The sequence below is a fragment of the Scomber japonicus genome, chromosome 16 (genome assembly GCF_027409825.1).
Source record: "Scomber japonicus isolate fScoJap1 chromosome 16, fScoJap1.pri, whole genome shotgun sequence".
In the NCBI taxonomy this organism is placed as follows: Eukaryota; Metazoa; Chordata; class Actinopteri; order Scombriformes; family Scombridae; genus Scomber; species Scomber japonicus.
In genome coordinates this window covers 3,776,290-3,803,884 of record NC_070593.1, presented here as the reverse complement: position 1 = coordinate 3,803,884, position 27,595 = coordinate 3,776,290, and the positions used below count along the sequence as shown (strand labels likewise).

Genomic DNA, 27,595 nt, shown 5'->3' with positions numbered 1-27,595 from the left:
CAAACATGATGTTGTTTAACCCTCCTGTTGTCCTCGAGTCAAGTAAGGAAGGGAGGAAGAAGGAAGGACAGGGGAAAGAAGGAAGGAAGGAAGGGAAAAGGACGGAAAGGAGGAAGGAAGAAAGGGAGAAAGGAAAAGAGGAAGGAGGGAGGGAGGAAGGAAGGACAGAAGGAAGGACAGAAGTAAGGGAGGAAGGAAGGGAAGAAATAAGGAACAGTCAAAACAGACGGGCTCAATTTGACCCGAGAGGACAACACTTTTAAAAAGCAGAAATGTGGTATCTAAGTGTAAGATACGAGCAATGATTTAGAATAACCTGAGATATTTACTTGACCTACCTGCTGAGAGTTAGAGAGGGAATATTATTGACAGGCGCAAGAAAAAGTGTATTGTTTCCATTTTACACTGAACTCACCTGTGCGACCTGTAATCTCTCCTCAAACGGCACATGACTACCGAGAGACGACAGCTTCTGCTTCCTCTCTCTGATCCAGGACTGGACGCTTTCATTCTGCCTCTTAAAAACAACAAATTCCTCTTCAGTAGTGGCTTCAGTCTCCGCCTTGTTGAGAGCTTCCTCTGCAGCCTTCATCATCGTCCTCCACTGCTCCTCTGTGAGTCTCACTGCTTCCTGAACTTCCTCTCTACGCTTGTCGTCCACTTCCTGGTTGTCACACAGACTCTGGCATCGTCCCTTCAGCTCCTGGAGTTTTGATTCTCCGTCAGACTTGGAGCTCAGAGTAGCCTAAAAGAGAAGAAATATCTCTTTAGGGTTTGCTTTGATCGTCATTCTCTACAACACAACCTTCACCTGGTGAGCTGGAGACGAGAAAACAACCTGATCCGCAATGCAGCAAAGACAAAGGAGATGATTCTGGACTTCAGGAGGAAACAAAAGCCCTTTGTCCATCACCCCATCACCATCAATGGTGAGACAGTGGAGGTTGTGCAGAACATCAAGTACCTCTGGGTCAACATCAGCCATGACCTGACCTGGACCGTCAACACCACGATGACGGCCAAGAAAGGACTTCAAAGGCTTCACTTCCTGAGGTGCTTGAAGAGGGTATGCCTCCCACAACAACTGCTGGTGAGCTTTTACAGGTCAGCCATTGAGTCAATCCTCATATACTGCATCACAGGAAAGCTCTCCTGCGCATCATCAAGACTGCAGAGAGGATCATCAGCACTCAGCTCCCCAGACCCGCTGCATCCGGAAGGCTAAGAGCATTACCAGAGACAGCACACACCCTGGACACTGCTTCTTTGCCCCCCCTGCCCTCAGGAAGGTGCTACAGAACACTGAGTGCCCGCACAACAAGCCTAAAAAACACCTTCTACCACAAAGCTGTTACACTTCTGAACTCCCACACAGATTCCATTCCATTCCATTGTATTCCATTCCATTCTATTCTATTCCATTGTATTCCATTCCATTCTATTCCATTCCATTCTATTCTATTCCATTGTATTCCATTCCATTCTATTCTATTCCATTCTATTCCATTCCATTCCATTCCATTCCATTCCATTCTATTCTATTCTATTCCATTCTACTCTATTCCATTCTATTCTATTCTATTCCATTCCATTCTACTCTATTCCATTCTATTCTATTCCATTCTATTCCATTCCATTCTATTCCATTCCATTCCATTCTATTCTATTCCATTCTATTCCATTCCATTCTATTCCATTCCATTCTATTCCATTCCATTCCATTCTATTCCATTCCATTCTATTCTATTCCATTCTATTCCATTCTATTCCATTCCATTCTATTCCATTCCATTCTATTCCATTCTATTTTACTATTCAACTAACTCACCTGTGCAATCTGCAGCTTTTCTTCAGCTTGAATGTGACCACCAAGAGTCTGCAGGTTCTGATCCTGGTCTCTAATCCAGGACTGGACACTTTCACTCAGGGATTTAAAAGAGTCCAGGTCTTTGTCTAAAAGCGCTTGTGTCTCCGCCTTGTTGAGAGCTTCCTCTGCAGTCTTCATCACCGTCCTCCACTGCTCCTCTGTGAGTCTCACTGCTTCCTGAACTTCCTCTCTACGCTGATCGTCCACTTCCTGGTTGTCACACAGACTCTGGCATCGTCCCTTCAGCTCCTGGATCTTTGATTCTCCGTCAGACTTGGACTTCAGAGTAGCCTAAAAGAGAAGAAATCTTTTAGGTTTGCTTTGATCCTGATTCTATACAACACAACAAAACAAAACCTTCAACTAACTCACCTGGTTCTGATCTTGGTCTCTAATCCAGGACTGGATACTTTCATTCAGGGTTTTAAAAGCATCCAGGTCTTTGTCTAAAAGCGCTTGTGTCTCTGCCTTGTTGAGAGCTTCCTCAGCAGTCTTCATCACAGTCCTCCACTGCTCCTCTGTGTCTCTGACTGACTGTTGAACTTCTTGTTTCTTGGTCTCCTCCAGACCTCCGAGTTCACACAGACTCTCACTTTGTCTCCTCAGGTCGTTTAGTTTAGAGTCTCCCTCCGGTTTGGAGCTCAGGACGGCCTGGTGTAAGAAAAAAAAAAAGGGAATAATTATGAATACAATTGGAAAGAAACATCTTGCTTTATATGAATTGGTTTACTGGTCTAAGATTGAAATATTCTAATAAGTCTTAAATGAATTGATATGAAATTTTGGTCAGACATTTACAGCCTCCAGAGGATAAAGTCTAATAATTGTGGTGATACTCTAATTTTTTATCTCAAGCAAGTTAGTTTTCTTCTTTTTTAATGAATTTTGATCATTTTAACAGGCTACAGAGTGAATGGGAGGAGAGGGAGAGAGGGAGAGAGAGAGAGAGAGAGAGAGAGAGAGAGAGAGAGAGAGAGAGAGAGAGAGAGATTACTAGAGATAAGAACCTTTTACTATATTGTATTTTGACATGTTTGTTCATATTTGCATATTATATATCTATTTTCAATCATTCTTCTTTACTGCTTTGGCAATATAGATTTCTGATCAGTCATGCCAATAAAAAATTTGAATTTGATTAATAACATATGAACTCTGTGTGAGACTGGCTAGGTTGAATTTTATCTCATTAACGTGTTTCCTCCTTGTTCCTGTTCTGGTACATTCAGATTAGCTTATATATAAATATGTAGATTTCAATTGAAGAAAGAAATATATAAAACTGGATTATGGAATAAAGAAAAGCACATACAGGTGCAAGCAATAGTACTAAAACTGTCTAATATCTTCATATTTTGATATCAAACAGATCGGGTTTAAAGTCTTGTCACTGACCTGTGCTTTTTGTTTCTTCTCCTCTGGCTGGGAGTCTCTATCAGTGGAGGTGAGGGGTAGCAGGAGGTCTTTGAACCAAGTCCTGGTGCTCTCAGCTTGGGTATTAAACTTCTCTAACTCCTCCATGATGGTCTGGGTCTCCGCCTGCTTCTGCAGTTTGGCCTCCAGGTTTCGGTGCCGCTGTATCAGGTTGTCTCCGTCCTTCAGGAGGCCGTCAGCTCGGACGCCTTGTCTGCGTACCGCTGCTAACAGCTCGCTGAGGGTCTCCACTCTCTGACTGTGATGTGTTAAAAAGTAGAAAGGAAATAACAGCATATGATGTTTTGGTTTGTTGAGTTATAAGTTTTATTTTCTAGTTTTCTGCAATTTAGCTTTCTTACTCTACATAGGTAATATTTCAACATGTAGTAACTACAGTAAATGTTTTATAGGCTGAATTTAAATCTGACCCCTGAGTTTATTCATCTAAGTTTCATCAAAGTATTATTTTACACATACATCATGGTTTAACCCTCCTGTTGTCCTTGAGTCAAGTAAGGAAGGGAGAAAGAAGGAAGGAAGGGAGGAAGAAGGACGGAAAGGAGGGAGGAAGGAAGGGAGGAAGAAGGATGGAAAGGAGGGAGGAAGGAAGGGAGGAAAGGAAGGAAGGAAGGGAGGAAGGACAGAGGAAAGAAGGAAGGAAGGAGGGTATGAGGGAGGGAGGACAGAAGGAGGGAGGGAGAAAGGAAAAGAGGAAGGGAGGAGGAAGGAAAGAAGGACAGAGGGAAGAAGGAGGGAGGAAGGTAGGAAAGGAAGGAGAGGAGGAAGGAGAGGAGGAAGGAAGGGAGGAAGGAAGGACAGAAGGAAGGGAGGAAAGAAGGAACAGTCAAAACAGACGGGGTCAATTTGACCCGGGAGGACGACACAAAAGTTAATAATCTTGGTCTCATAAATATTAGAGCGCTCACCTCTCATCCTGAAGGTTTTTCAGGAGATGTTTGACTTTATCTGACTCCACAGACAGTTTCTCTTTGCTCTGCAGCCACTCACAGAAGTTATCGTGCTGCTTCTGTAAACTAAAAAAAACAAAGACATAAAAAAACAAGGTCAGTCGTTAAAATCACACTCATCATTTCACTCCAAAGTGTGAGATTCCTAGACAAAAAGCCCAGATTTGTATCCTTTTTTACATGTTTCCATCAGGTGGGGAGTTCTGGTCCTCTGAAATGAGGCCAACCAGGAAGTAACTTAGAACTGCATTCTATCAAAAGGCCACCAGGGGGCGACCGTCTCTATACAAGTCAATGGAGAATTCACCAACTTCTCACTTGATTTCTAACCTCAGTAAACGTTTTCAAAATGTGTTTATGGTCTCAATCGCTAGTTTAAAGCCTTCTTCAATGCAGTATGATGTTCATTTGGGACATTTTGGCCTCCCTGATTTTATATGTGACGATAAAGCAGGGTATGTATTAGGGCGTGGCTACGTCATGATTGACAGGTTGATTGACCAATGTCCTCGAGATCCAGCCCTCGCAACCATAGCAACCTCCCCGCTCAGCCCATGACCCCGCCTCATGCCCATATAAGTAGAATCCGTGTTCTTTTTTTCCCAGCATGCACCTGAAATTTTCAAGATGACGCTGCCCAGATTCGAAACTATTGGCTTCCGAGCAGCAGTCCACAAACCAATGGGTGACGTCACAGATGTTACGTCCATTTCTTTTATACAGTCTATGGTTTTTATGGATAAATGGAAATATGAAGGAAGCATTTACCTGTTCAAGTCATTGATGAGCGACTCCATCTGCGTCTGTCGGTTGTGGCAGTGCGTTTTGAACGTGGCCACTTCCTCCTGCTGCTCCTTCAGCCAGTCGGTGAGATCAGAGAGATCCTGAGGAGGAATCTGCTGGCTGCCTCTCTCCAGCTGACCTCCCAGCTGGTCCAAACGTCTCTCTGCATCCTTAGATTTTATGAAACTCTGACACACAGGAGAGAAACTGTGAGGATGTATCCAGCTTATATAAACAGTATCTACGTCGTCAAATCATCCATCTACTTACGATGAGTCTCTGCAGCAACATTTCCACATATGTTCGGCTCTCAGGGTTCTCAAAACACTCATTGACGGATAGCTGCAAGTCCTGGAACCACTCCTCAAATGACTGCTTTTCATCTGGGGAAAAATAATTATGATATAATTACAGTTTATTATAATATACGATTACAAAACATGCAGCAGGCATAAAATATATTAAAAAATGTAGGCTAAATAAAAGATGAGAACAATATAGGAGTTAAACTTCATTATATACTGTATCATCACTTCTCTCCACAGTATTTCCTGTCACTTTCCACAAAATACTAAACTCAATTTCAACCACGGACCTTTGATGACTTTCAGCAGGCCTTTGTCTCGCTCCTCTCTCTTCAGGTGGATCATTTCCTTGGTGCGGGAGATGGCTTCCCTCAGTCTGCTGCAGTCCACCGACAGCGCCTCCAGCACCTGAGGACTGGCCACACTGGAAACCAAACCCACCTCCTTCAACACGGCCTCGGCCTGCTCCTCCTGAGCCTCCAGATCATCACACAGATCCTGGAGAGGATGACAGATACGAACGTGAGATTCAAGAGAATATTGGAAACGTCTCCAAACACATAAAAGGACATGCAGAACATTTTCACTGTTAAAATAAACCTCTAAAACACTGGCTTAACCCTCCTGTTGTCCTCGAGTCAAGGAAGGAAGGGAGGAAGGAAGGAAGGGAGGAAGGGGGGGAGAAGGAAGGAAAGGAGGGAGGGAGGAAGGAAGGAAGGGAGGGATGGAAGGGTGAAAGGGAAGAATGGAAAGGAAGGAGGAAGGTGGGGGAGGACAGGAAGGAAGGAAGGAAGGAAGGGAGGGATGGAAGGAAGGAAGGAGGAAGGTGGGGGAGGAAAGAAAGAGAGAAGGAGGGAGAGAGGAAAGGAAGGAAGGAAGGAAGGAAGGAAGGAAGGAAGGAAGGTAGGGGGAAGAAAGAAAGAGAGAAGGAGGGAGGGAGGAAAGGAAGGAAAGGGAGGAAGGAGGGAGGGAGGAAAGGGAGGAAAGGAAGGAAGGAAGGAAGGAAGGAAGGAAGGGAGGAGGAGGGGAAAGGAAGGAAGGAAGGAAGGAAGGAAGGAGGGGTGGAAGGAAGGAAAGGAGGAAGGAAGGAAGGAGTTAAGGAAGGAAGGAAGGAAGGGAGGGGAGGGAGGAGGAGGGGAAAAGGGGGGAGGGAGGGAAGGAAGGAAGGAAGGGAGGGAGGAAGGAAGGAAGGAAAGGAGGAAGGAAGGAAGGAGTTAAGGAAGGAAGGGAGGGGAGGGAGGAGGAGGGGAAAAGGGGGGAGGGAGGGGAAAAGGGGGGAGGGAGAGAAGGAAGGAAGGAAGGGAGGAAGGAAGGAAGGAAGGAAGGAGGAAAGAAGGACAGAAGGAAGGAAGGAGGGAGGGAGGGAGGGAGGGAGGAAGGAAGGAAGGAAGGAAGGGAGGAAGGAAGGGAAGGAGGAAGGTAGGGGGAGGAAAGAAAGAGAGAACTCATGTAGAGAATAAGATAAAGAACTTAAAATAAGGAAATACAACATTAAGACTACAGAATGAAGCATTAAACCAGCTGTGTACCTGTATCTGAGTTTCCACCTTTGGTCCTAAAGCATCGACTTTACTGAGAGAGCTTTGAATGTTCTCTACAGCTGACTGACACTCCTCCATCTTCTCCGCCAGATGTTTCTTCACAGCTATCAGCTCCTCGAAGACGTCAGTGCAGTCGGTAAACAGCTCCTGCACCTGCTCCATCCTCTTCCTCAGCTGGGTTTCCATCACCTGGAAGACAAGAAGAGATGAGAGAGAGTAAAAAAACAGGTGGGGAGTTCTGGTCCTCTGAAATGAGGCCAACGCGGAAGTAACTTAGAACTGCATTCTATCAAAAGGCCACCAGGGGGCGACCGTGTCTATACAAGTCAATGGAGAATTCACCAACTTCGCACTTGATTTCTAACCTCAGTAAACGTTTTCAAAATGTGTTTATGGTCTCAATCGCTAGTTTAAAGCCTTCTTCAATGCAGTATGATGTTCATTTGGGACATTTTGGCCTCCCTGATTTTATATTTGACGATAAAGCAGGGTATGCATTAGGGCGTGGCTACGTCCTGATTGACAGGTTGATTGACCAATGTCCTCGAGATCCAGCACTCGCAACCATAGCAACCTCCCCGCTCTGACCATGACTCCGCCTCATGCTCATATAAGTAGAATCCGTGTTTTTATTTTTCCCAGCATGCACCTGAAATTTTCAAGATGGCGCTGCCTAGATTAGAAACTATTGGCTTCCGAGCAGCAGTCCACAAACCAATGGGTGATGTCACGGATGTTACGTCCATTTCTTTTATACAGTCTATAGTTCATAATAATAAAAGCAGAAGGGATAAGATGAGTCGATATTTCTGCTCACCTGCAGCTCCAGTGGAGGCTCCTGAGTCTGAAGCATTTCCTGGATCTCTACAGACTTCTTGTGGAAATGCTCAATGTTCTCCTCGTTGACGTGAATCTCATCCTACATAATAAAACAGAGCTTAGTAAAAACTCTAGAGATGTTTAAAATTAAAGATCAGGGAAATAAAGTTGATTTTCCATCACTATCACATTATAAATACACTGTCGGGTGCAGCTGAGAGCATGTGTGAGGCTTTTAAGGAGAATCTTACCCTCATGGCGAGCACTTGTTGCTCGTTATTGAAGGGGTGGCTCTCTGCAAACAGGACCAGTTTGGCTCCTGCCCAGCTGTCGACTTCTCCTCCAACTATCAGCTGCTTCTCCCACAGCTCCAGCGCCACCCGGAGGTTATCCATGTATGCGTCCGTCTTCTCGGTCACCTGCGAGAGCAACAACACGTCAGTTCAGTTTAGACAGAAGAAAGATGTGATGTTCCTCTTTTCCCCCTTCACCTTCCCAAAACTTGATTTATTCTAAACTTTTTTGACAGCTTTTAGTTTTATCTTTAACCCTCCTCGAGTCAAGGAAGGAAGGGAGGAAGAAGGAAGGAAAGGAGGGAGGAAAGAAGGAAAGGAGGGAGGAAGGAAGGGGGGAGGGAGGGAGTAAGGAAAGAAAGAAGGACAGAGGAGAGAAGGAAGGGAGGGGGAGGAAAGAAAGAGAGAAAGAGGAAGGGAGGGAGGGAGGGAGGAAGGAAGGAAGGAAAGAAGAAAGAAGGAAGAAAGGAAGGAAAGAAAGAGAGGAGGAGGAGGAGGAAGGAAGGAAGGAAGGGAGGAAGGAAGGAAGGAAGGAAGAGTCAAAACTGACGGGGTCAATTTCTTTCTTTTTTTGTCTCTTTTCTTCCTTCCTCCTTTCCTTCATTCTTCCTCCCTTCCTTCCTTTCCTTCCTTCTTTCCTTTCCTATCCTCCCTTCCTTCCTCCCTCTTTTCCTTCCTTCTTCCTCCCTCCTTTCCTTTCCTCCCTTCTTCCTTTCCTTCCTCCCTCCTTTCCTTTCCTCCCTTCTTCCTTCCTCCTTTCCTTCCTTCTTCCTCCCTACCTTCCTTGACTCGAGGACAACATTAACCTCAGCACATTTCATAGCAGACAAATTTCTTCCCTTTGTAGAATTTGTTCTAGTATTTTTCTAAGTACTTTATTAAAGGATGATTTATATATATGATTTTATATATTTTCTCTATTCTATAACAGGCTGTTTTATGCCGCTCAATAAGTTAATGAAGCTCTGTATATGAATGTCATTTGCCATTACTCTCTCTTTCCTACAATGTAAAGCTTTATGCTACAATTCATATCTCAGTTGTGTCTTAACTTTTAAATCCTCCTCTCCATCTATAGATCTGGGCACATTTTCCTATAAATACAAGTTCAGCAACACTTCTCTTAATCATTACGTTCTCCTGTCATTTCCCCACATGAGTGCTTACATCCAGCCAGCTGTCCATCAGCGTGTCGGCCTCCGCCTCGAACGGAGCCTCGCTGCAGTCTGGGAACTTCTTCAGTTGGGACTGCAGCTGCCTACAAACCCCCCTCATCTCCTCCATACGCTCCCCGAGGCCGCCCAGCTCCTCCTTAATATCACGGACCTGCAGAGAAGGCACATGTGAACTCAGAGGTGAGGAGGTGATAATTCCTACACCTAGAACAAATGCCATGAAATAAACTGTTATGTATGTATAGAGCCATTTTTCTGTGGAATAAGCTGGGGTGCTCTATTTAGGTATTTAGGCATTTATCTTATATTGTAACTGCAATTGGTTGTATTTATTTTAACATGGACCCCAGGAAGAGTAGCGGTTGCCTAGGTAACAGCTAATGGGGATCCAAATAAACTAAACTAAACACACCTGAACACACTGTGATCTTATTTTAGAATATGTCTGCCATCTACTGGTCCATTACACTCACTGTCTACTGTATGTGTGTGTTTGTATTGCATGTGTTTAAAGTATTGAAACAGAATTCAAAATGTATTTATTATCATATTTGTGTATATTTGTTGTCTTATATGCATGAATATTAATATTTTAAATGCTTTTTATTTATGAATTTAAGCTGTTTTACCAATTTATATGAAGCACAACACTTTACAGCCGAGGTGTCAAACTCATTTTCATTCAAGGGCCACATACAGACCAATCTGATCTCATGTGGGCCGGATCATTAAAAAGATGGAAGGAAGGAAGGAAGGAAGGAAGGAAGGAAGGGAGGAAATAAGAAGGGAAGGAAGGAAAGATAGACAGACAAAAGGAAGGAGGGAAGAAAGGTAGGAAAGACAAATGGAAGGAAGGAAGGAAGGAAGGAAGGACGGACAGAAAGAAGGACAGAAGGGAGGAAGGAAGAAATGAAGGAAGGACAGACGGAAGGAAGGAAGGAAGGAAGGACAGAAGGAAGGAAGGAACAAAGAAAGGAAAAAAGAAAGTTAGAGAGGAAAAAAGGAAGGAAAGAAGGACAGATGTAAGGAAGGAAAAGAACACAGAAAGGATAGTGGGCCGTATTGCTTCCCTCAGCGGGCCGGAAGTCATAGGAAGCAAAGTTAAGTTTATTCATATAGCACCTTTCACAGACAACAGTCACAAAGTGCTTCACATTTAAAATAAATCAAATTAAACACAATCATACAGAATTGAAATAAGACACCAGATAAAATATACAAAGGGTGGTCAAATTAAAACATGAAATATCACAAACTACCTAAATGCCTGTCTAAACTGTGCTTTTTTAAAATAGTCCAGAGTATCCAAGGACCCCAAGCTTATTAGGAAATGATTCATTATCTCTGGAGCTGTCAACAGAAGCAAATGTTGAATTTAAAAGGAAATTATTTTTGCAGACAGTGTAAAAGTCATTGTGTGGACTCACCTTGGTTATAATCCTCTGCAGGTTGTCTTTGCCCATGTAGGAGGCCTGATCGCTGATGGTCTGCTCTGCTCGCTGCATGGTGTTGCTCAGGTGGCTTCGGCAGCTCTGGAACTTCTTCAGCTGCTCCACCAGGTCGCTGCACTGCTGCTTCCTGCAGGACGAGGAAGATAACAGAGGAGATTTTAGATGTAGACATATCTTCTGCTGACATATAATATCACTTGATTTTTCATCATGTCTGACCTACCTGTCAGTCAAAGCTCTTTCAGTCTCCTCATACTGAGTTTCCAGCTCCTGAAGGGGGTTTTCTCCTCCTTCCTGCCCCTCTTGAAGTTCACGGAGGCTCTGCAGCTCTGAGTTCTGAGCCTGCAGCTGACTCTCCAAATCTGACAGGACACGAAGCCTGAAAAATACAAGATTATTGTTAAGAGATCGTTTTTTGGAATGTGCATTTTTCTCCTTTACAGAGATGTCTTAAAATACTTCACAGATCGATATTTTAGAACAACTCTGGTTCACAGTGTGACCTTTAACACAACACACATTAATGGAAAAGATGGAATCAAAAACAAAATAGCTAGGGAGAAGAGTACACACTTTAAAAAAAAGTGAAATCAAACCTTAAACCTGCATAATCCATTCAAAGTCCGTGTAAAGTAAGAATAAATATGTGTTCTGAGTTTGACATACCACAGAAAAGTGTGTTGTTAACCACCCTGCCAAATTTGAATGATTAAAAAAATCGCCAAATATATGAAATTAGGCTTCAAAGTTGTGTAAAAATCAGCCTCTTTCTCTGCTCCCAAACGCTGAAGCCCCGCCCCCTACCAAGTGTCACCTGTCAATCAAAGTCACCACCTCTACCAGAAACCACCACTAGCTCGGCAGCTAACTCAGCGGCTAGCTTGGTGACTAACTCAGCTAACTGGCTAACTGTAGCCTGTAGTAGTAGTAGTGTGTGCTGAATGTATTTATACCTCTACAGCAGCAGGGGCGGGTTTATGCTAATCACTAAATCCTGAACACAGAAATCTTGAAACACAGTTTGTGAAGCCTAGCTCCACAATTCAAATCTAAATGGTTGAAATGCTTTTTACACCATTTTTAGAAATACATTTATGACCTATTTAATGTGTTTAGAAGAAAATGTCTGAATTCACCTTACATGGTCTTTAAACAATTATATTAAAAGCATAGCAGACAGTCAACACACACCTCTGTTGCACAGCAGGCATGGTGGGCTCCTTCAGGCCTCGAGTTTCGATGGTTTCCTGCAGCTTGCTCATCTCCCCCAGCAGCGTCCTCTTCCTCAGACCCTGAGACCTACTCTGTGTATCCTTCTTGATGCTCTGCTGCTGACCTGCAATCCCACTGTCAGCCTCCTCCAGCTTCCTCAGCAGGGCGCTCACCATATCCAGGCAGGACGCTGGAACGCCGTCCCTGGTGACGGTCAGTCTGGCCCCCTGAAGGAGCAGATCCAGCTGAGGCGCTTTATCTTTCAGACTGTCGATGCTCTGCCTGATCAGACCCAGCTTGGAGCGGCACTCCTGCAGTACCACGGCATCGCTGCAGGGGGCGCCCTGGACTCCAGAGATGTCTTCATCCACAGTGCGGAGGGACATGAGGAAGCGGTCGAGGGCGCGGGCGGCTGCCTCGCTCTTGCGGACTTGCTGGCGGAGCTGATCCAGGCTGGTTTTGTGGTTCTTGACCTCACGGGACAGAGGGAAACAGTCTCTGGGGTCCAGGTTGCTGGATTCAGGGTCCAGACGGGACAGCTGGTCCAGTTCATTCTGGATGTTGTCGTCAAGTTCCTGTGGAAAAAGAAGTTAAAATAACACGATTGATTTTTATTTTTGTTTTTATGGTAAAGCTGTTTAACCTTCCTGTCGTCCTCCCGGGTCAAATTGACCCTGTCTGTTTTGACTGTTCTTTCCTCCCTTCCTTCTTTCCTTCCCTCCTTCCTTCTTTCATTCATTCCTTCCCTCCTTCTTTCCTTCCCTCTTTCCTTCATTCCTTCCTTCCTTCCTCCCTTCTGTCCTTCTTTCCTTCCTTCCTTCCTTCCCCTTCCTTCCTTCCTTCCTTCTGTCCTTTCCTCCCTCCCTCCTTCTCTCTTTCTTTCTTTCCTCCTGCCTTCCTTCCTTCACTCTCTCCTATCTTCCCTCCATCCCTCCTTTCCTTCCATCTTCCTCCCTCCTTTCCTTCCTTTTTCCTCTATCCTTTCCTTTCTTCTTTCTTCCTCCCTCCCTCCTTTCCTTCCTTCTTTCTCCCTTCCTTCCATCCTTCCTTCCTTGACTCGAGGACAACAGGAGGGTTAAGATAGAAACTCAATGTTAGAGTCTGTTTATTCACTTCAGTCAATTAACTCCAGTTTTTATGTTATCTTCCACCAGTTTGTGCTTTTTCCTCATGACTGCTCTGCTTCATCTCACACAGACACTTCTTCACCTCACACTGCACAGAGTGAATCTATCTGTTTGCATCAACTCAACAACAAATCAATCAGATCACACTTGGACGCATGTATTTTGTCATCATTGCATTTCAATCATCCCATTTAAAGACCAGAATGTGTTTTCTACTTGTTTAGTTTGATAATACAGGCTGCACTCTTCTCAACACCTTAAATCTGTACCTCAGGGAAGAGTCTATCAATATCTATGAATGGAGAGGTCATTTTCATGCTACAAACTTAACTGAATTAAACAGAAAAGACTGATACTGATGGCTCACAGCAGACCTTTATATCTTTCAGGATGTTGGTACTGGACAGTGTGAAGGCGGTGATGTCTTTCGGTTGTCTCAAGTATCGGTCCAGACGATCGGTGAAGTCCACCATGTGGTTCTCTGTGGAGTCGATCTGTCTGAGGGCGGCGGCCAACGAGCTGCCCCTCCTCTGAAGGTCTGACTGTTGACTGCGCCACTGCTCCTGCAGCTCCGTCCTCTCCTGCTCCAAACCATTGTTCCCATTCAACTGGGAACACTGGGAGCATTGGTTTGCATAGTCTGACCACAGAGACTCGGTTTCCTGCCTCAGAGACTGAAAAAGAAGGAATTCAACTCAAAACTACTGGCAACTCCTGGGGCATTGTTTGCTTATTAAACATCCATTAAAATATGTAGATAATATTTAAATCTCTGATACACACAAACTTATAGTGTACCTGTATTTCCTGGAGCCGTGTGTGGAGGCCTTTAAGAGTGATGGAGTCCGAGGGAACATCTTTGATGCTTTGTATATTTTTGGCCAGCTGAGCTTGCAGAGTCCTCTTACAATTGTCATATCTGGAGATGTTATAAGTTAAAACAAACAGAGACATTGTTTATATGATGTCCAAACAGGTTTGATGATACAATGTGTGTCATGTTAGCTTATTCAGACAGCTTTAAATTCACCTTACCTTTCTGAAGCTTCCTTTTTGTTGACTTCTTCCTCTACAGACGCTTGCTTTTCAACCTCCTTCCTCTCCACAGTGACTGTCTTCACTGTCACTTGTGACACCTGAAAAAGTAATTTTTAGTAAGTATTGTAATATTTTAAATGAAACAAGTGAGAAAGGTCTCTGTTGGCAAGCTCAGCCATTTAATGTGTTTTTTAACAACAGGTCATCAAACATTCTTCTTCTACGATACTTACTCATGTGGGTCTAAGCCATGTGTGTCAAACTCATTTTCATTCAAGGGCCAATTTGATCTCATGTGGGCCGGATCATTAAAAAGATGAAGAGAAGGAAGGAAGGAAGGAAGGAAGGAAAGAGAGATAGTGAAGGATGGACAGACAGAAGGAAGAAAGGAAAGAAGGAAGAAAGGAAGGAAGGACAGATGGAAGGAAGGAATGGAGGAAGGAAGAAAGGAAGGAAGGAAGGGAGGAAGGAAGGAACAAAGAAAGGAAAAAAGGAAGGTAGGGAGGAAGGACGGATGGAAGGAAGAAAGGAAAAAAGGAAGGTAGGAAGGACAGATGGAAGGAAGGAATGGAGGAAGGAAGAAAGGAAGGAAGGAAGGAAGGGAGGAAGGAAGGAACAAAGAAAGGACAAAAGGAAGGTAGGGAGGAAGGACGGATGGAAGGAAGAAAGGAAAAAAGGAAGGTAGGAAGGACAGATGGAAGGAAGGAAAAGAACACAAGATGGCAAGTGGGCCGGATCACACCCCTCGGCGGGCCGTATCTGGCCCACGGGCCGTATGTTTGACACCCCTGGTCTAAGCAATGTAACTGTACCACACAAGGCTGCCACCTAGTGGATGGAAGAGCTAATGGCTCCTATCACCACATCCCCCCTTTCTTTAGAAGTTAACTTTATAAACCTATTATTTATCAGACTGCAAAACAGAATCTAACATGAACAACTTGATCCTGCAAAACACATTGTTACCAAGCAACAAACCAGACTTTCTTTCTAACAATACAGTTAGTTTCTTAATCAAAGGTTTGGTCTGTCAGGCGCTGTTATCTGCATGGCGTTGAACAGTGATCAGTTGGAATCATGGAAATTGGTAGTTATTAGAAATTCTCGCATGGTGTACAAAACATATCTGGATAAAAGCAGTTTGAAAGGTTAAAATAAATTCTAGTGTCTAGTTTTATCTAGACATGATATCAGGTATCAGTGGGAATGAGTCATACCTCAACGGAGATCTGAGGTTTGTCACTTGGTCCTGTGGGTTCCTTTTGTGCAGTCAGATCTTCACTGAAGGCAGGAACAGGAACAGGAACAGGAACAGGAACAGGAACAGGAACAGCAATCCTGTGATAAAGAAACAGTAATAATGATTTTAACATTTAATCTGAACTGCTGCATAAGATAACATCTGTCTTTTTAACAGTCACAAGAGAAACTTTACTGTCTGCTGTGACAGAAAATCAGCTTAAAAACAGAATAAGAGCATAAATAACTTAGACAGATCATAATAGATGGTATGGGTACATAAAAGTACACTGTTGTTTTTTTTTTGTTTAAAATGTTTATGGCAGTGTGAATGAAAGAGTTCTGGTATGTTTTTTTTTTTTTTTTATTATTGCCAGGGGGGCTTTATAGCGGCGGCATGATGACAGGAATCAAAAGATTTCAGAGTTCATGCCCCACAATTCAACTGAAATGATGAATTATTTTATATTCCCAAACATTTTCTGTTAAATAAATGGCCTTGTAGAGGTTAAATGGTCCATCTTTGTCTCCAAATCTTCCAATCTTCCAAATCTTAACAAGTGATTTAGCAGCCAGCAGAGTGCGATACTGCAATTTAATGACTTGTCTGCAATTTTAAAACTCAGAAATTGAATAAATGACTTGCCAAGTCTAATAATCACACCTTTTTGGGCCCTGAGTGCTCACTGCATGCTGTTTTATTTCTCTTAATCATATCTCACCTTGAATCAGGGAGAGGTGCATCTTGGTCTCCACTGAACTGACGCTGGATGGCAGCAAGCCTCTTCTCACACTCCCTCAGCTGAGTCTGGGCCAGTCGGTGAGCATCCTCGGGGCTCAGCGTGTCACACAGCTCTTTCAGGGCCTCCAGGTGCTGCTCTGCCTGGGCGAGGCTGCCGTCTCCTGAGAAGCAAGCCTGGTGGATGTTGACATAATAAAAACAGTGAGCAGACAGGCACGGTAATAATTACATTTGCAATTAGGGGATTAGTACTATAAACTTCCTTTTTCTTTTTTTTTTATTCATATTTTACAAACTCTGCATACACTTACAATATAGTTTTAACCCACCTGTTTATTTGACTGTAATATAATTCATTTCTAATTTTTGTGCGCACTACAACATGCAATCTATCCCCGGATGGTAGCAGCAACAGGTGAACAGCACAAATAATAAAAGAATGCTGTTTTTATCTTTTACTGAAAATGTAATAACATCTATAATATGTTGTTTATATTGTATAACACCTGAGAAATTCATTTAAATTCATAAATTCATGTTTTTCTGTCGGTTGTAATTGGTTGTTTGTCTGTTAAACTACTGTGAAGGCAATAAATGGTCTTTTAGGGTGAAAAGACACTCCAATAAAAACAGCAGTCTCTTAGACAAGCAACCAGAATAAAGTATCACATTTACCATGTCCCAGTCTCAGAGTCTCCTTAGAGGCATACAAAGAAGGAGGAGGGAAAGAGTTAGTTAAGCAGAGCAGATCATTTAGCTGCTTCTCTATCTATCCACCAAAACATGCCTGCCAAAAGTTCAGCTCTACTGATTCAGCTACCTGGGCTTGCTTTCTTAATCGGCGTCTTAAATTCATCTCACACTGCAGGGCAGCTGTGTTAAAGAATTTCTTTGTTATGTCAAACCGTGATTGTTGCAACAAGCCTGAGATCTCAGCCTTGACGGTCTGGATGATAAAATAAAATGGGTTAAGAAAAACCACATGACATGTTAGAACATAGAATTCAATAAAAGTTTATGACATTAATGCTACATGTGCATGCTCTGGGCAGAAAATGTTGCAACAGTAACACATTTGTGGTTTAAAGACATGCACAAGCAATTATCTTGTGCAGAGGATCCTCAAACAACACAATAAAGCCTCGTTAGAATTAACTGTAACTGTTACTGCTCCACTTTCAATTGCAATAAAAAAACATCATTAAAAACAAACTCCCATTTATAGAGTGAGTTACCTCCCACTGTGACCTGACAGACTGGGTGAAGAACTCCATGTCACTGAGTTGTGAAGGGGTACAGAAGGCCTCCATGCCTTTGGCTGCTCTCAGGAACTCCTCCAGCATCTCTGGGTCCAGGATCCTCAGAGACTCCTGAAGGGGAAGGCAAATTGGAAATTGGTTGATTTCAGTTACAAAAAAGGCATTACATCATAGTTTCTCAATCTATTGCCAGAAATGTGCAATGTTCAACTCCTGTGTGCCAAAGGATTTATTTTCCAAGAAAGAATAAACAACCATATGATTTTAACTGTTGCATAGACTGGCAATGGAGTGAAAATACTAACTGATGCTATAGAAATGATTATGAATAATTATGTTTACCTCTTTCACTGATGTTTGCTCGGCCGATATACGTTTGTCTTTGAAGACATTGACGGCCTCCAGGATGTGCTCCTGCAGGCAATGCTTGGCCTCCTCAAAGCCGTTCCTGGCTAAAGCTTGGGCCTTGGCATAAGCCTCTGTGTAGGCCTGTGGAGGAGCCTGAGCCAGGGCCAGAGGATTGATGCAGAGGTCTGGGGAGTCAGCTTGGGACTGAGGCGACACATTGACCTGGGAAAGGAGAACGATTTGGGGCTGTTGAGGTTTGGGTTGCGGAGGAGACTGAGGTTGAGGTGTTGACTGTGGAAGAGGTTGAGTCTGGATTCTGGCTTGTGGGGGTGATTGAGGCATGGGTTGGGTTGGTAATTGAGCCTCAGGTTGAGCTGGTACTTGAGCTTCAGGCTGTGGTGTTGTCTGGGCCTGTGGTTTGGGTTGTGGTTGTGGTGGCGATTCAGCCTTGAGTTTGGTTGGTGACTGTTCCTTGGGTTGTGTTGGTAACTGGGGCTCAGGTATGGGTTGTGGAAGCTTTTCAGGTTTAGGTTGGGTTGGTGACTGAACGCTAGGTTGAGTTGGTGGCTTAACGTCAGGTTGTAGAGCTAACTGGACCACATGTTTGGGTTGTTGTTGTGATTCACTTTTAGATTGGGTTGGTGCCTGCATCTCCAGCTGTGGTTGAGGTTGGGCCTGAGGTTTGGTTTGCGGAGGTGCCTGCTGAGTCTGAAGCGTGAGCTGAGGCTGCTGAGTCTGGGCCTGCAGATTTGATTGTGCAGTTCGCTGTATCTGGATGTTTGTTTGGGACTGGACATGCAGCTGAGGTGGAATATGGACCTGTGCAGGAAGCTGAGGATGGGCTTGGTGTGGTGGTTGCATTTGGGGAGGTATTTGAGCTTGCATTTGAGGCAGAGGCTGATGCTGAGTTTGGTACTGAGGCTCAACCTGTGAATATTGCTGGGGCTGGGGATATGGCTGGCGCTGGGGCTGGGGATGTGACGTTGCCCGCACCCAGGTCTGTTGCTGAGCTTGGACTTGTTGCTGGACATGAGCCATATTGTAAGCCATTTGAGGTGGTTGTTGCATGGGACTCTGGGGCCTCATTTGAGGTGGTTGTTGCATGGGGCTGAGGGGTCTCATTTGAGATTGTGTTTGAGCCCAAAGCTGAGTTTGTGCTTGTTGCTGCATCTGAGGCTGAGTATATGATGGCCCCATGTGAGAATATCCAGACTGCCCCATTTGAGGTCCTCGTTGGGGCCCAGCTTGGGCCCACTGTGGTACAGCCTGAACTGCTGGGTAACCCTGAGACTGTTGAGCTTGACTTTGGGATGGAGACTGAGCCTGGGAGTAACCCTGGGGGTAAAGTTGGGGTTGTGCCGTAGCCTGCGGATGCTGGATAGACATTGGGGATGATGGTCTGACTTGAGCCCAAGCCTGCAGCTGGCCTTGGGGACCATGGCCTGGGTGCTGGGCTGCTGGCTGAGGATGTGTGTGATACTGAGTCATAGGATGAGAATGAACCTGAGGCTGGACAACAGGTGGAGCTTGTGTTTGATGTTGAGTCAAAGGTTGGGTACGACTTAGTTGGGCCATTGACTGGGCTGTTGGAACTTGGGGTTTAGGAATTGGTTGAGTATGCATTGGAGGCTGTGCCATTTGTTGGACATTGATACGAGGCTGGGGCATTGGCTGAACATGGGTTTGAGCCTGGGGCATGGACTGAGCATGGATTTGAGGCTGATGATAGGCTTGGACCATTGGTTGAGGATGGGTTTGAACCTGGGCCATGGACCGAGGTTGGGTTTGAGCCACAGCTATTGACTGAGTGTGAGTTTGGGCCTGTGTTTGTACAGCTGGCTTAGGGGATGGTGGTCTGACAGGGCCCCATGACTGTGGATGAGTGCGAAGCTGAACGTGGGATGGCAGAGGAGGCTGAATTTGGCCCTGCATTGGAGATGACGGTCTGACTTGAGCCCATGTCTGCGCTTGAGCTACAGCTTGACCATGGGCAAGAGCTTGGGGCTGACCCTGTGGCTGTTTCGGTACCTGAATTTGGCCCTGCATTGGAGATGACGGTCTGATTTGAGCCCATGTCTGCGCTTGAGCTACAGCTTGACCATGGGCAAGAGCTTGGGGTTGACCCTGTGGCTGTTTCGGTACCTGAGGCCCAACTGTTTGGGACTGAACTGGACTCTGGGGTTGTAGCTGAGGCTGTAGTTGTAGCTGTGGCTGTAGCTGTGGCTGTGGCTGTAGCTGTGGCTGTAGCTGTGGCTGTGGCTGTAGCTGTGGAGGAACTTGTTTCTGTGACTGACCTTGGCTCATTCTGGTTTGTGATGTGGTTTTCAGTGATTCCTGACTGGAGACACTTGTCGACTGCACTTGCATTTGGACCACTGCTTGAGATTGTGATTTACTTTGAGCCTTTGCTTGTGGGTGAGGCTGAGCTGTAGTTGTAGTCTGGGTTTTAGCCTTAGTGTCTGAATCTGGTTGTTCCTGTTTTACGATAGGCTCTGCTTGCTTTTGTTGTTCTTGTAGCTGTTGATGCTGCAGTATTTGTTCCTGTTGCTTTTGCTGTTGTTTTGCATGTTGTTCTTGTTGCTGTTCTTGATTTTTAGATTTCTGAGTTTGTTGCTTCTTTTGCTGTTTTTGTTGCTTAGTAGCTTTGGCAGGTGACTCAGGCCGTGTACTCTGGACCGATTCCTGAGTGGACTCCTGACCTGGTTTTGCAGCTGGAGTTTTCTGCTCTCCTGGGCCTTGTTTCTGAAGCCAGGGCCGGTTCTTCATGGCCTTAGCCTTTCTGCTTTGAAGCTCTTGGGAGCTTAGAGGTTTCTTCACTGCTGGTTGTTGAGTTGAAGTCTGCTTACGGGTCTCAGTTGTCTGTTTAACTTGTGTTTCGACCTGTTTCTGTGTTATCACATGCTGTTGAGCTTGATATTGATGCATTTCTACCTGCTGTTGCTCCACCCGTTCTTGCTGTTCTTGCTTCTGCTGCTGTTGTGGATGTTTTGTTTCCTGCACTACTTCTTGTGATTGCTTTTGCTTCAGTTCTTGGTGTTTTAGCTCTTTCTCCATTTGTATGTTAAGTTGTTCTTGCTGCAGTTGCTGTTGTTGCTGTATCAATACGTGCTCCGTCATCTGTGTAGTAGTCACTGTCCAGGCCTCAGTCTGGCCTTCTGGTGGTGACGTTGTTCTCATCTGGCTCACAGCTTGTGCATAAGAATATGGTAATGGAGGAGAAGTCATTTTTTCATCTCTGAATTCCTGCACCACTATCTTTGGCACAAAAATCTCATGAGATTGATGAGAAACTGCCGGTGTCTCTGGCTTCTGAGTTGGCTCTGTGGTGTCTGGCTGTCTTAGATGTTGAGGTTTGTCTTCATCATGGATAAAGACTTTTGATGGAGGCCCTTCTGGGGGACTTTTACTCCGGTCTCTTCTGGCTCCTATACTGCTCAGCATGCCTACTGCTTCCTGGAATTTGAAACACATACGAAAACACAACCTTTTAATATATTGTACTACATAACAATAAATGTTGACAGATTGAGTTAAATGGAGCTTTATTTGATTCATGGAGGAGCTGTGATTGTTTTAAGCCTTTGTTTCCTGAAATGTTTCTTTGAATGGAACAGATAAAATACTGAGGATGAAAAGAAACCCAGAAAATAAGCAGAGATTAACTGTTTCTAGAAATACCTTCCTGTGTCCTCCTTAACTTTTCTCTTTTTCTAGTGTCTCAAGAACAAAATATGTCAAACTCAATGGTAAGTCAGTAATGAAAGGACAACTTGCCTGTGACTGAGCAACAGCAGCTCGCACTCGGTCCTGCATGGCGGATGCATGGAGGTATTGGATGGGAGAGTTCTTCTGATTTGTCATCACTATCACTTGAAGGTCCTGCTCTTCTGTCACAACCTGACCCTCCAGCTGTAGACCACGGGAAATCAGGACCTGCAGGAATAAATACAGTCTAATATCTATCAACAATTCCCAAAATAAGCTTTACAGTTTCTTTATGAAGTAAGTTTGTTCGGTGGATCATCTCACCTTTGCTCTTGGGTCCTGGCCCTGCTGCTGTCGCTCTGCAGCCCTCAGTAGCTGATAGAGCTCCCTAGCTTCCCTCTCCCAGTGCAGAAGTTCAGCCAAGCGACTGTCCAAGCCCGACACACTGTGCTGCAGCTCTGCACACACCTGCTCTGCTTCACACAGGGTCTGTATTACCTGGTGACAACAACAGTGTGGATGGTAACAAAGAGGATATTGCATACTGTATGAATAACCATTTAAGCCTGAATATAAGAATTTCTTGAAAATGACTTGATGGTTGTCTGTTATATTATGGGCTGTTTGTGGCCTTACTATTGCCTGGCTAACAAGTGTCCTCAAGTCCATTTATAATGACTCTGTTGAAGTAAGCAGCTGCTAAAAATGTTTCCTTCAGTTTCACTTGCAGGAGTTTCTGGTACCTCGTGTAATGTGCTTAGGAAAGATATTTATGAGAGAAAATGAAAAAGTCCAAAAGCTTCTTCTGACATCTTTACTGCAGAAAGAGACCCTGGACTGAATCTTCTATCAAGCAGCCAAGAATTAGAGCTGTCATAGATGACAAGGAGCTCAAAAAGACAAAAAGGCAGTTTGAAAAATAATAACTACCATTAACTACTGGAGAAAATAAGACTGACAGGAGAGAAAAAGAGTAATCCTTAGAGAATCCACAGAAATGTTAGATTTAAGTTCTGCTTTAATAGTTTTATTTCACTTTGACAAAGGAAAATGATTCAAGGATGAGGGCTCTCTTCTCTTTCAATCAATAGTATATGAGGGAAACTTGTGAAAATGCATCTTCAAAAAATCTTTTGTAACAGACAGATGTTGGAAAAGGCCAATTGTGTTATATTTGGATCAATATGGTAGATATTATATGAACAAAGAATAAAAGGAAAAGGAAACGTCCATACTTCAGGTACAGCTTGCTTCAGTCTCTGTAATTGATCCGATGAGCATTCTGGGGAGGGAGCCAGCGTCTCCAGATCCACTTCTCTGATCTTCCTCATTAAAAACTGAAGGGCAAAGAGCAAACAGTTAACACAAGAGAGACATATCTGGCCATTTACAGAACATATGGTTATAAGAGTGTATAAAATGAACACTTGATAGGCTAATAAATGCATCCTGAGATCAGTTACTTCAGAGCAGGCATTGGGTTCACATCTAATCTTTATAATGTTTAAATCAAAAGCTTTTATTCCACAAAAATGTTTTCCTCTAAAACTCTCTCTCTCTCTCTCTCTCTCTCTCTCTCTCTCTCTCTCTCTCTCTCTCTCTCTCTCTCTCTCTCTCCCCTCTCTCTCTCTCTCTTTCTCTCTCTCTCTCTCTCTGTGTGTCAGTGTGTGATTTACTCCTCCATGAGTCCTACTGTACCTGTAGTCGTTTCCTGTAGGTGCGTAAAGGACCCGCCATTGTCTCCAGAGGCTCTTTCAGAATAAGAGAGGCTTCTCTGATCAGAGCCTGGAGGTCCTCAGGTCCGGCCTGGATATCAGCACTAGGCTCAGCCACCCTGTCCTGGATAAAGTAAATAAAGGGGCTAAATGACAATGAGACAATCAACAGAGGCTTTTTAAGAGGTAATAACTTGCTTTTACTTGAGGATAAAATCATAGTTTGTGTGTTTATCAGTGGTAATTCCAGCATTTTAATAGATACTTGTTTTCTGTATTTGGGTCAGTGATAAATAAGGGTTGGCAAAATGAGCAATTCAAAAATATCTTAAAAAATAGTTTAAAAGCAGCATCAGGTTTGTTAAAATGTACATTTAGTATTTTTGTTGGTTTTATGTCATTTGAAATGACATTTGAACCATTCTTTTTAACCAAAAGTAAGACTGAATGCTCCTGAAAATGTCAAATGGTGTAACCACAAAAGAATGATACATATTAAATATTTTATCACCTACAGTGTATTTAAGTGGACTTATACTAATAATGTAAATGTTTCCTGATCTCCATGGTTACCCAGATTAAATGTAATATTTAGAACAATTGTATTCCATTAGCTTTATTTAATATAAAGTTATAATGTACGATCATGCCAAACTAGTTGATATGGTGTTTTATTGATTATTTACTGTTTTTAAACAAGTTGAATTATTTGGTACAAAGTTTTTATGGTTACACCACTTAGACATTTTTGCCATAATCCTCTAATATATTCTCTCTAAATGGATTAAAAGCAGAAATTTGATGCTGAGTCCACAAAAAAGGATGTGTGCAAGTTATTCATACATTTATTTTCCCCTTTAAATTTTTACTAAACCACATTGACACACAAAAACATCATTGACCCATTTAATACCATAGTGTGAATGCTGCATGATAATACACTGTAACCAAAGACAATGAAGCCATGCACTTATTACTGCCTCCATACAAATAGTGAAGGTGGAGCACCTTCTTCAACTTGAAGCCACTCCCTAATATTACAGCGTGGGAATAATTACAACAATAGGACGATCATAGCTTCAATTCCAATCGCCTGAGACCTTAAATTAGCCAAACCGTGCGTGTCACCTGCACCTTTATAAAAGCATGAGAAACTAGGCCAACAACACATTATGACAACAAAGAGGCTCATCCTGAGAAAGATATAGCCCTGCAGACAGAGTGAAGTATATGAGAAGGATAAAAACTGTAGAGAATCTGCAAAAGTCATGTCAGCAATAGAACAGGAAGTGATTGGAAATATTAATTAATAGATGTGACAATTACATAATCATTATTTGCAGCCTTCTTTAATGGAACCCAGGAATGTCAAACTCATTTTCATTCAAGGGCCACATACAGAACAATTTGATCTCATGTGGGCCGGATCATTAAAAAGAAGGATGGAAGGACGGAAGGAAAAGAGGGATGAGAAGGAAGAGAATATAGGAAGGAAGGAAGGGAGGACGGAAGGAAGGAAGAGAAAGAAGACAGGGAGGAAGGAAGGAAGGACGGAAGGAAGGAAGAGAAAGAAGACAGGGAGGAAAGAAGGAAGGAAGGGAAGAGAAGACAGATGGAAGGGAAGATAGATGGAAGGAAAGATAGATGGAAGGAAGGAAGGAAGGAAGGAAAAAAGAGAGGAAGGGAGGAAGAAAGATAGGAAGGACAGACGACAGACAGAAGGAAGGAAAAGAGGAAGAAGGAAACTGGGCCGGATTGGACCACTTGGCGGGCTGGTTCTGGCCCACGGGCCACATGTTTGACACCCCTGATGTAATCCTTCCGTCAGTCTATAAAAGCTTTTACATCTTCTCTACTAGACTTAAATGTCTTGAACAATAATTACCAGACTATAATTATCTGTTCTCCACTCAGCAGGTTTTCCTTGCTCGGTAAACTTACAAACGTGTGTCTCTTGATGAACTCGGCCCACTGCAAGTTAAATCTGCGCAGCTCCTCTGACAGACTCCTGCTGATCTGAGCGTCGGTCGACTCGATCAGGAAGTTACCCATCTCGTTCAGGTGAGCCTGCCGGGACCCCCACTCGGCCAGAGACTCTGGAGTCACCTTCATTAAAACATGAACAATAACAGTTTTAATCAAGGGGGCAGAAACATGTGATTATATGTTATTTATGTATAATGATGTTTCTTATGATGCATTTTAGCTGTAGTTTAGCATACATATTTCAGTCGGTGGAGTAAACTAAATACCATTCATGTATTCAAAAATGTCTAGCTTGTGAATAAACCAAGCTGATTTCATCTTTTACTTTGGCAAGAGTTCTTCCTTTTTTCACTTTTTTTGTTGTTACTGGCCCATTCTTCCCAGCTTCTAAGCCAAACTTCAGCCCTGCTTTCCCAGTTACCTTTCCAAACCCCAGCCCCAGTTTCTCAGCTACCAGTCCAAGCTTCCCCAGGCCTCAATTCCCTTTCCGCAGCCTTCAAAATAAAAGCTTCCTCTCCTATCCCTGTCTCCTCTTTATTGATTATCTGTACTTGGCTTCCTCCACACACAACTAAAATAAAACAACAGCTTTCTACATAAGAGGCACCATCAATCACCCTGGACACTCTCTGTTTGAACTGTTGCCATCAGGCAGACGATCCAGATCAGTTAAAACCAGGACAAACAGATTGAAACACAGCTTTTATCCTACAGCTATCACTACACTCAACACTGCTAATTAACACTGTTTACAACGGACTGAAATAGGACTGTGCAATGACAGGATGTAGTTGGGCTGTTTTTATGTATAGCATTTATTGATCTTTTTTTTTCATTTTTATTTATTCTATTGTTTTATTTTTATATATTTTTTTTTATATTATGAATGAATGATGCACTGACTGGTGAGCACTTTAAAATTTTGTTGTACTTGTGACAATGACAATAAAGATCTATTCTGTTCTATTCTATTCTATTCCATTCTATTCTATTCTGTTCCATTCCATTCTATTCCATTCCATTCTATTCTGTTCCATTCCATTCTATTCCATTCCATTCTATTCCATTCTATTCTATTCCATTCCATTCCATTCCATTCCGTTCCACTCTATTCCATTCCATTCTATTCCATTCCATTCTATTCCATTCCATTCCGTTCCATTCTATTCCATTCCGTTCCATTCTATTCCATTCCATTCTATTCTGTTCCATTCCATTCTATTCCATTCTATTCCATTCCATTCTATTCTGTTCCATTCCATTCTATTCCATTCCATTCTATTCCATTCTATTCTATTCCATTCCATTCTATTCCATTCCGTTCCACTCTATTCCATTCCATTCCATTCCATTCTATTCCATTCCGTTCCACTCTATTCCATTCCATTCTATTCCATTCCGTTCCATTCTATTCCGTTCCATTCTATTCCATTCCATTCCATCCATTCCATTCTATTCCATTCCATTCCGTTCCATTCTATTCCATTCCATTCCATTCTATTCCATTCCGTTCCATTCCATTCCATCCATTCTATTCCATTCCGTTCCATTCCATTCCATTCCATTCTGTTCCATTTCGTTCCATTCCATTCCATTCCATTCTGTTCCATTCCGTTCCATTCCATTCTATTCCATTCCATTCTATTCCATCCATTCCATTCTATTCCATTCCGTTCCATTCCATTCCATTCCATTCTATTCCATTCCACTCCGTTCCATTCCATTCCGTTCCATTCTATTCCATTCCATTCCGTTCCATTCTATTCTGTTCCATTCTATTCTATTCCATTCTATTCCATTCCATTCCATTCCATTCTATTCTATTCCGTTCCATTCCATTCTATTCCATTCCATTCCATTCCATTCCATTCCGTTCCATTCCATTCTATTCTATTCCGTTCCATTCTGTTCTGTTCTATTCTATTCTATAACTGTATAATACTGTTAATCTATTTGTATGAGATCAAAGAAAAAGGAAAACTATCACATGGTGAAGAGAGTAGAATCATTCCTGTCCTCTCTGAACCAGACTGTGTATCGTACCTCTGGTCTGTGTCCGTGTCCGTGTGCTGCAGAGCCCTGCTCCACCCACGCCTGCATGGAGCTCAGGCAGTCGCTGTAGGAGTCCCAGGTAGACAGCACCCGTCCCATAGTGCTCTTAGTTACATTCACCTCCTCCAAAACTGTGGTTGTGTCCTCCTGTAGCTGCTTCACCTGCTCACTGACGTGGTGATAGTCTGCAGCTGAGGAGCAAAGATGAACAGTCGGTCAAAAGTGCTTCATGACAACACTGTTTAATGAGTTTAATGAGTTAAAGAAGAATCAAACTGAGGGAATACTTACCGAGAGCAGATTTGCTTGCATATCTCTCAGAAACCTGCTTTAACTTATGAAGAGCTGCTTCCAACAGAGAAGGAAGCTCCTGTGTGTTTACCAGATCCTGTGAATGACAAAAGGATGGAAAACATGAGAGATGAGTTTACTTTTCTTGCATTCTTTCTAAAAACATAAACACACTGTGCCATAAATCTTAATCTCAACTTAATAAAATTGCCAAGATTAAACCAATGCTCCAGAAAAACATAATTAAACAACTTATTCAAACC

The 27,595-nt window shown here is 43.2% G+C and overlaps 1 protein-coding gene across 1 annotated transcript in view; it reads right to left on the bottom strand.

Moving 5' to 3' along the window:
- syne2b (spectrin repeat containing, nuclear envelope 2b) overlaps positions 1–27,595 on the bottom strand; it is a 203,614-nt gene that overhangs the window by 95,374 nt on the left and 80,645 nt on the right. The window contains exons 16-47 of the mRNA XM_053336226.1: positions 27,333–27,429; positions 27,033–27,232; positions 24,945–25,109; positions 22,987–23,127; positions 22,524–22,625; positions 21,613–21,786; positions 21,358–21,516; positions 17,578–21,036; positions 17,212–17,346; positions 16,797–16,922; positions 15,957–16,150; positions 15,213–15,333; positions 14,020–14,093; positions 13,756–13,879; positions 13,332–13,631; positions 11,810–12,405; positions 10,842–10,997; positions 10,595–10,745; positions 9,160–9,318; positions 7,951–8,118; positions 7,698–7,799; positions 6,869–7,069; positions 5,630–5,837; positions 5,305–5,417; positions 5,020–5,222; positions 4,210–4,317; positions 3,263–3,539; positions 2,240–2,518; positions 1,829–2,158; positions 1,141–1,221; positions 914–1,048; positions 416–745 (exon numbers count right to left, since the gene is read on the bottom strand). Coding sequence (XP_053192201.1) covers positions 416–745; positions 914–1,048; positions 1,141–1,221; positions 1,829–2,158; positions 2,240–2,518; positions 3,263–3,539; positions 4,210–4,317; positions 5,020–5,222; positions 5,305–5,417; positions 5,630–5,837; positions 6,869–7,069; positions 7,698–7,799; positions 7,951–8,118; positions 9,160–9,318; positions 10,595–10,745; positions 10,842–10,997; positions 11,810–12,405; positions 13,332–13,631; positions 13,756–13,879; positions 14,020–14,093; positions 15,213–15,333; positions 15,957–16,150; positions 16,797–16,922; positions 17,212–17,346; positions 17,578–21,036; positions 21,358–21,516; positions 21,613–21,786; positions 22,524–22,625; positions 22,987–23,127; positions 24,945–25,109; positions 27,033–27,232; positions 27,333–27,429 — 9,168 coding nt within the window. The remainder of the gene's footprint in view (positions 1–415; positions 746–913; positions 1,049–1,140; positions 1,222–1,828; positions 2,159–2,239; positions 2,519–3,262; positions 3,540–4,209; positions 4,318–5,019; positions 5,223–5,304; positions 5,418–5,629; positions 5,838–6,868; positions 7,070–7,697; positions 7,800–7,950; positions 8,119–9,159; positions 9,319–10,594; positions 10,746–10,841; positions 10,998–11,809; positions 12,406–13,331; positions 13,632–13,755; positions 13,880–14,019; positions 14,094–15,212; positions 15,334–15,956; positions 16,151–16,796; positions 16,923–17,211; positions 17,347–17,577; positions 21,037–21,357; positions 21,517–21,612; positions 21,787–22,523; positions 22,626–22,986; positions 23,128–24,944; positions 25,110–27,032; positions 27,233–27,332; positions 27,430–27,595) is intronic.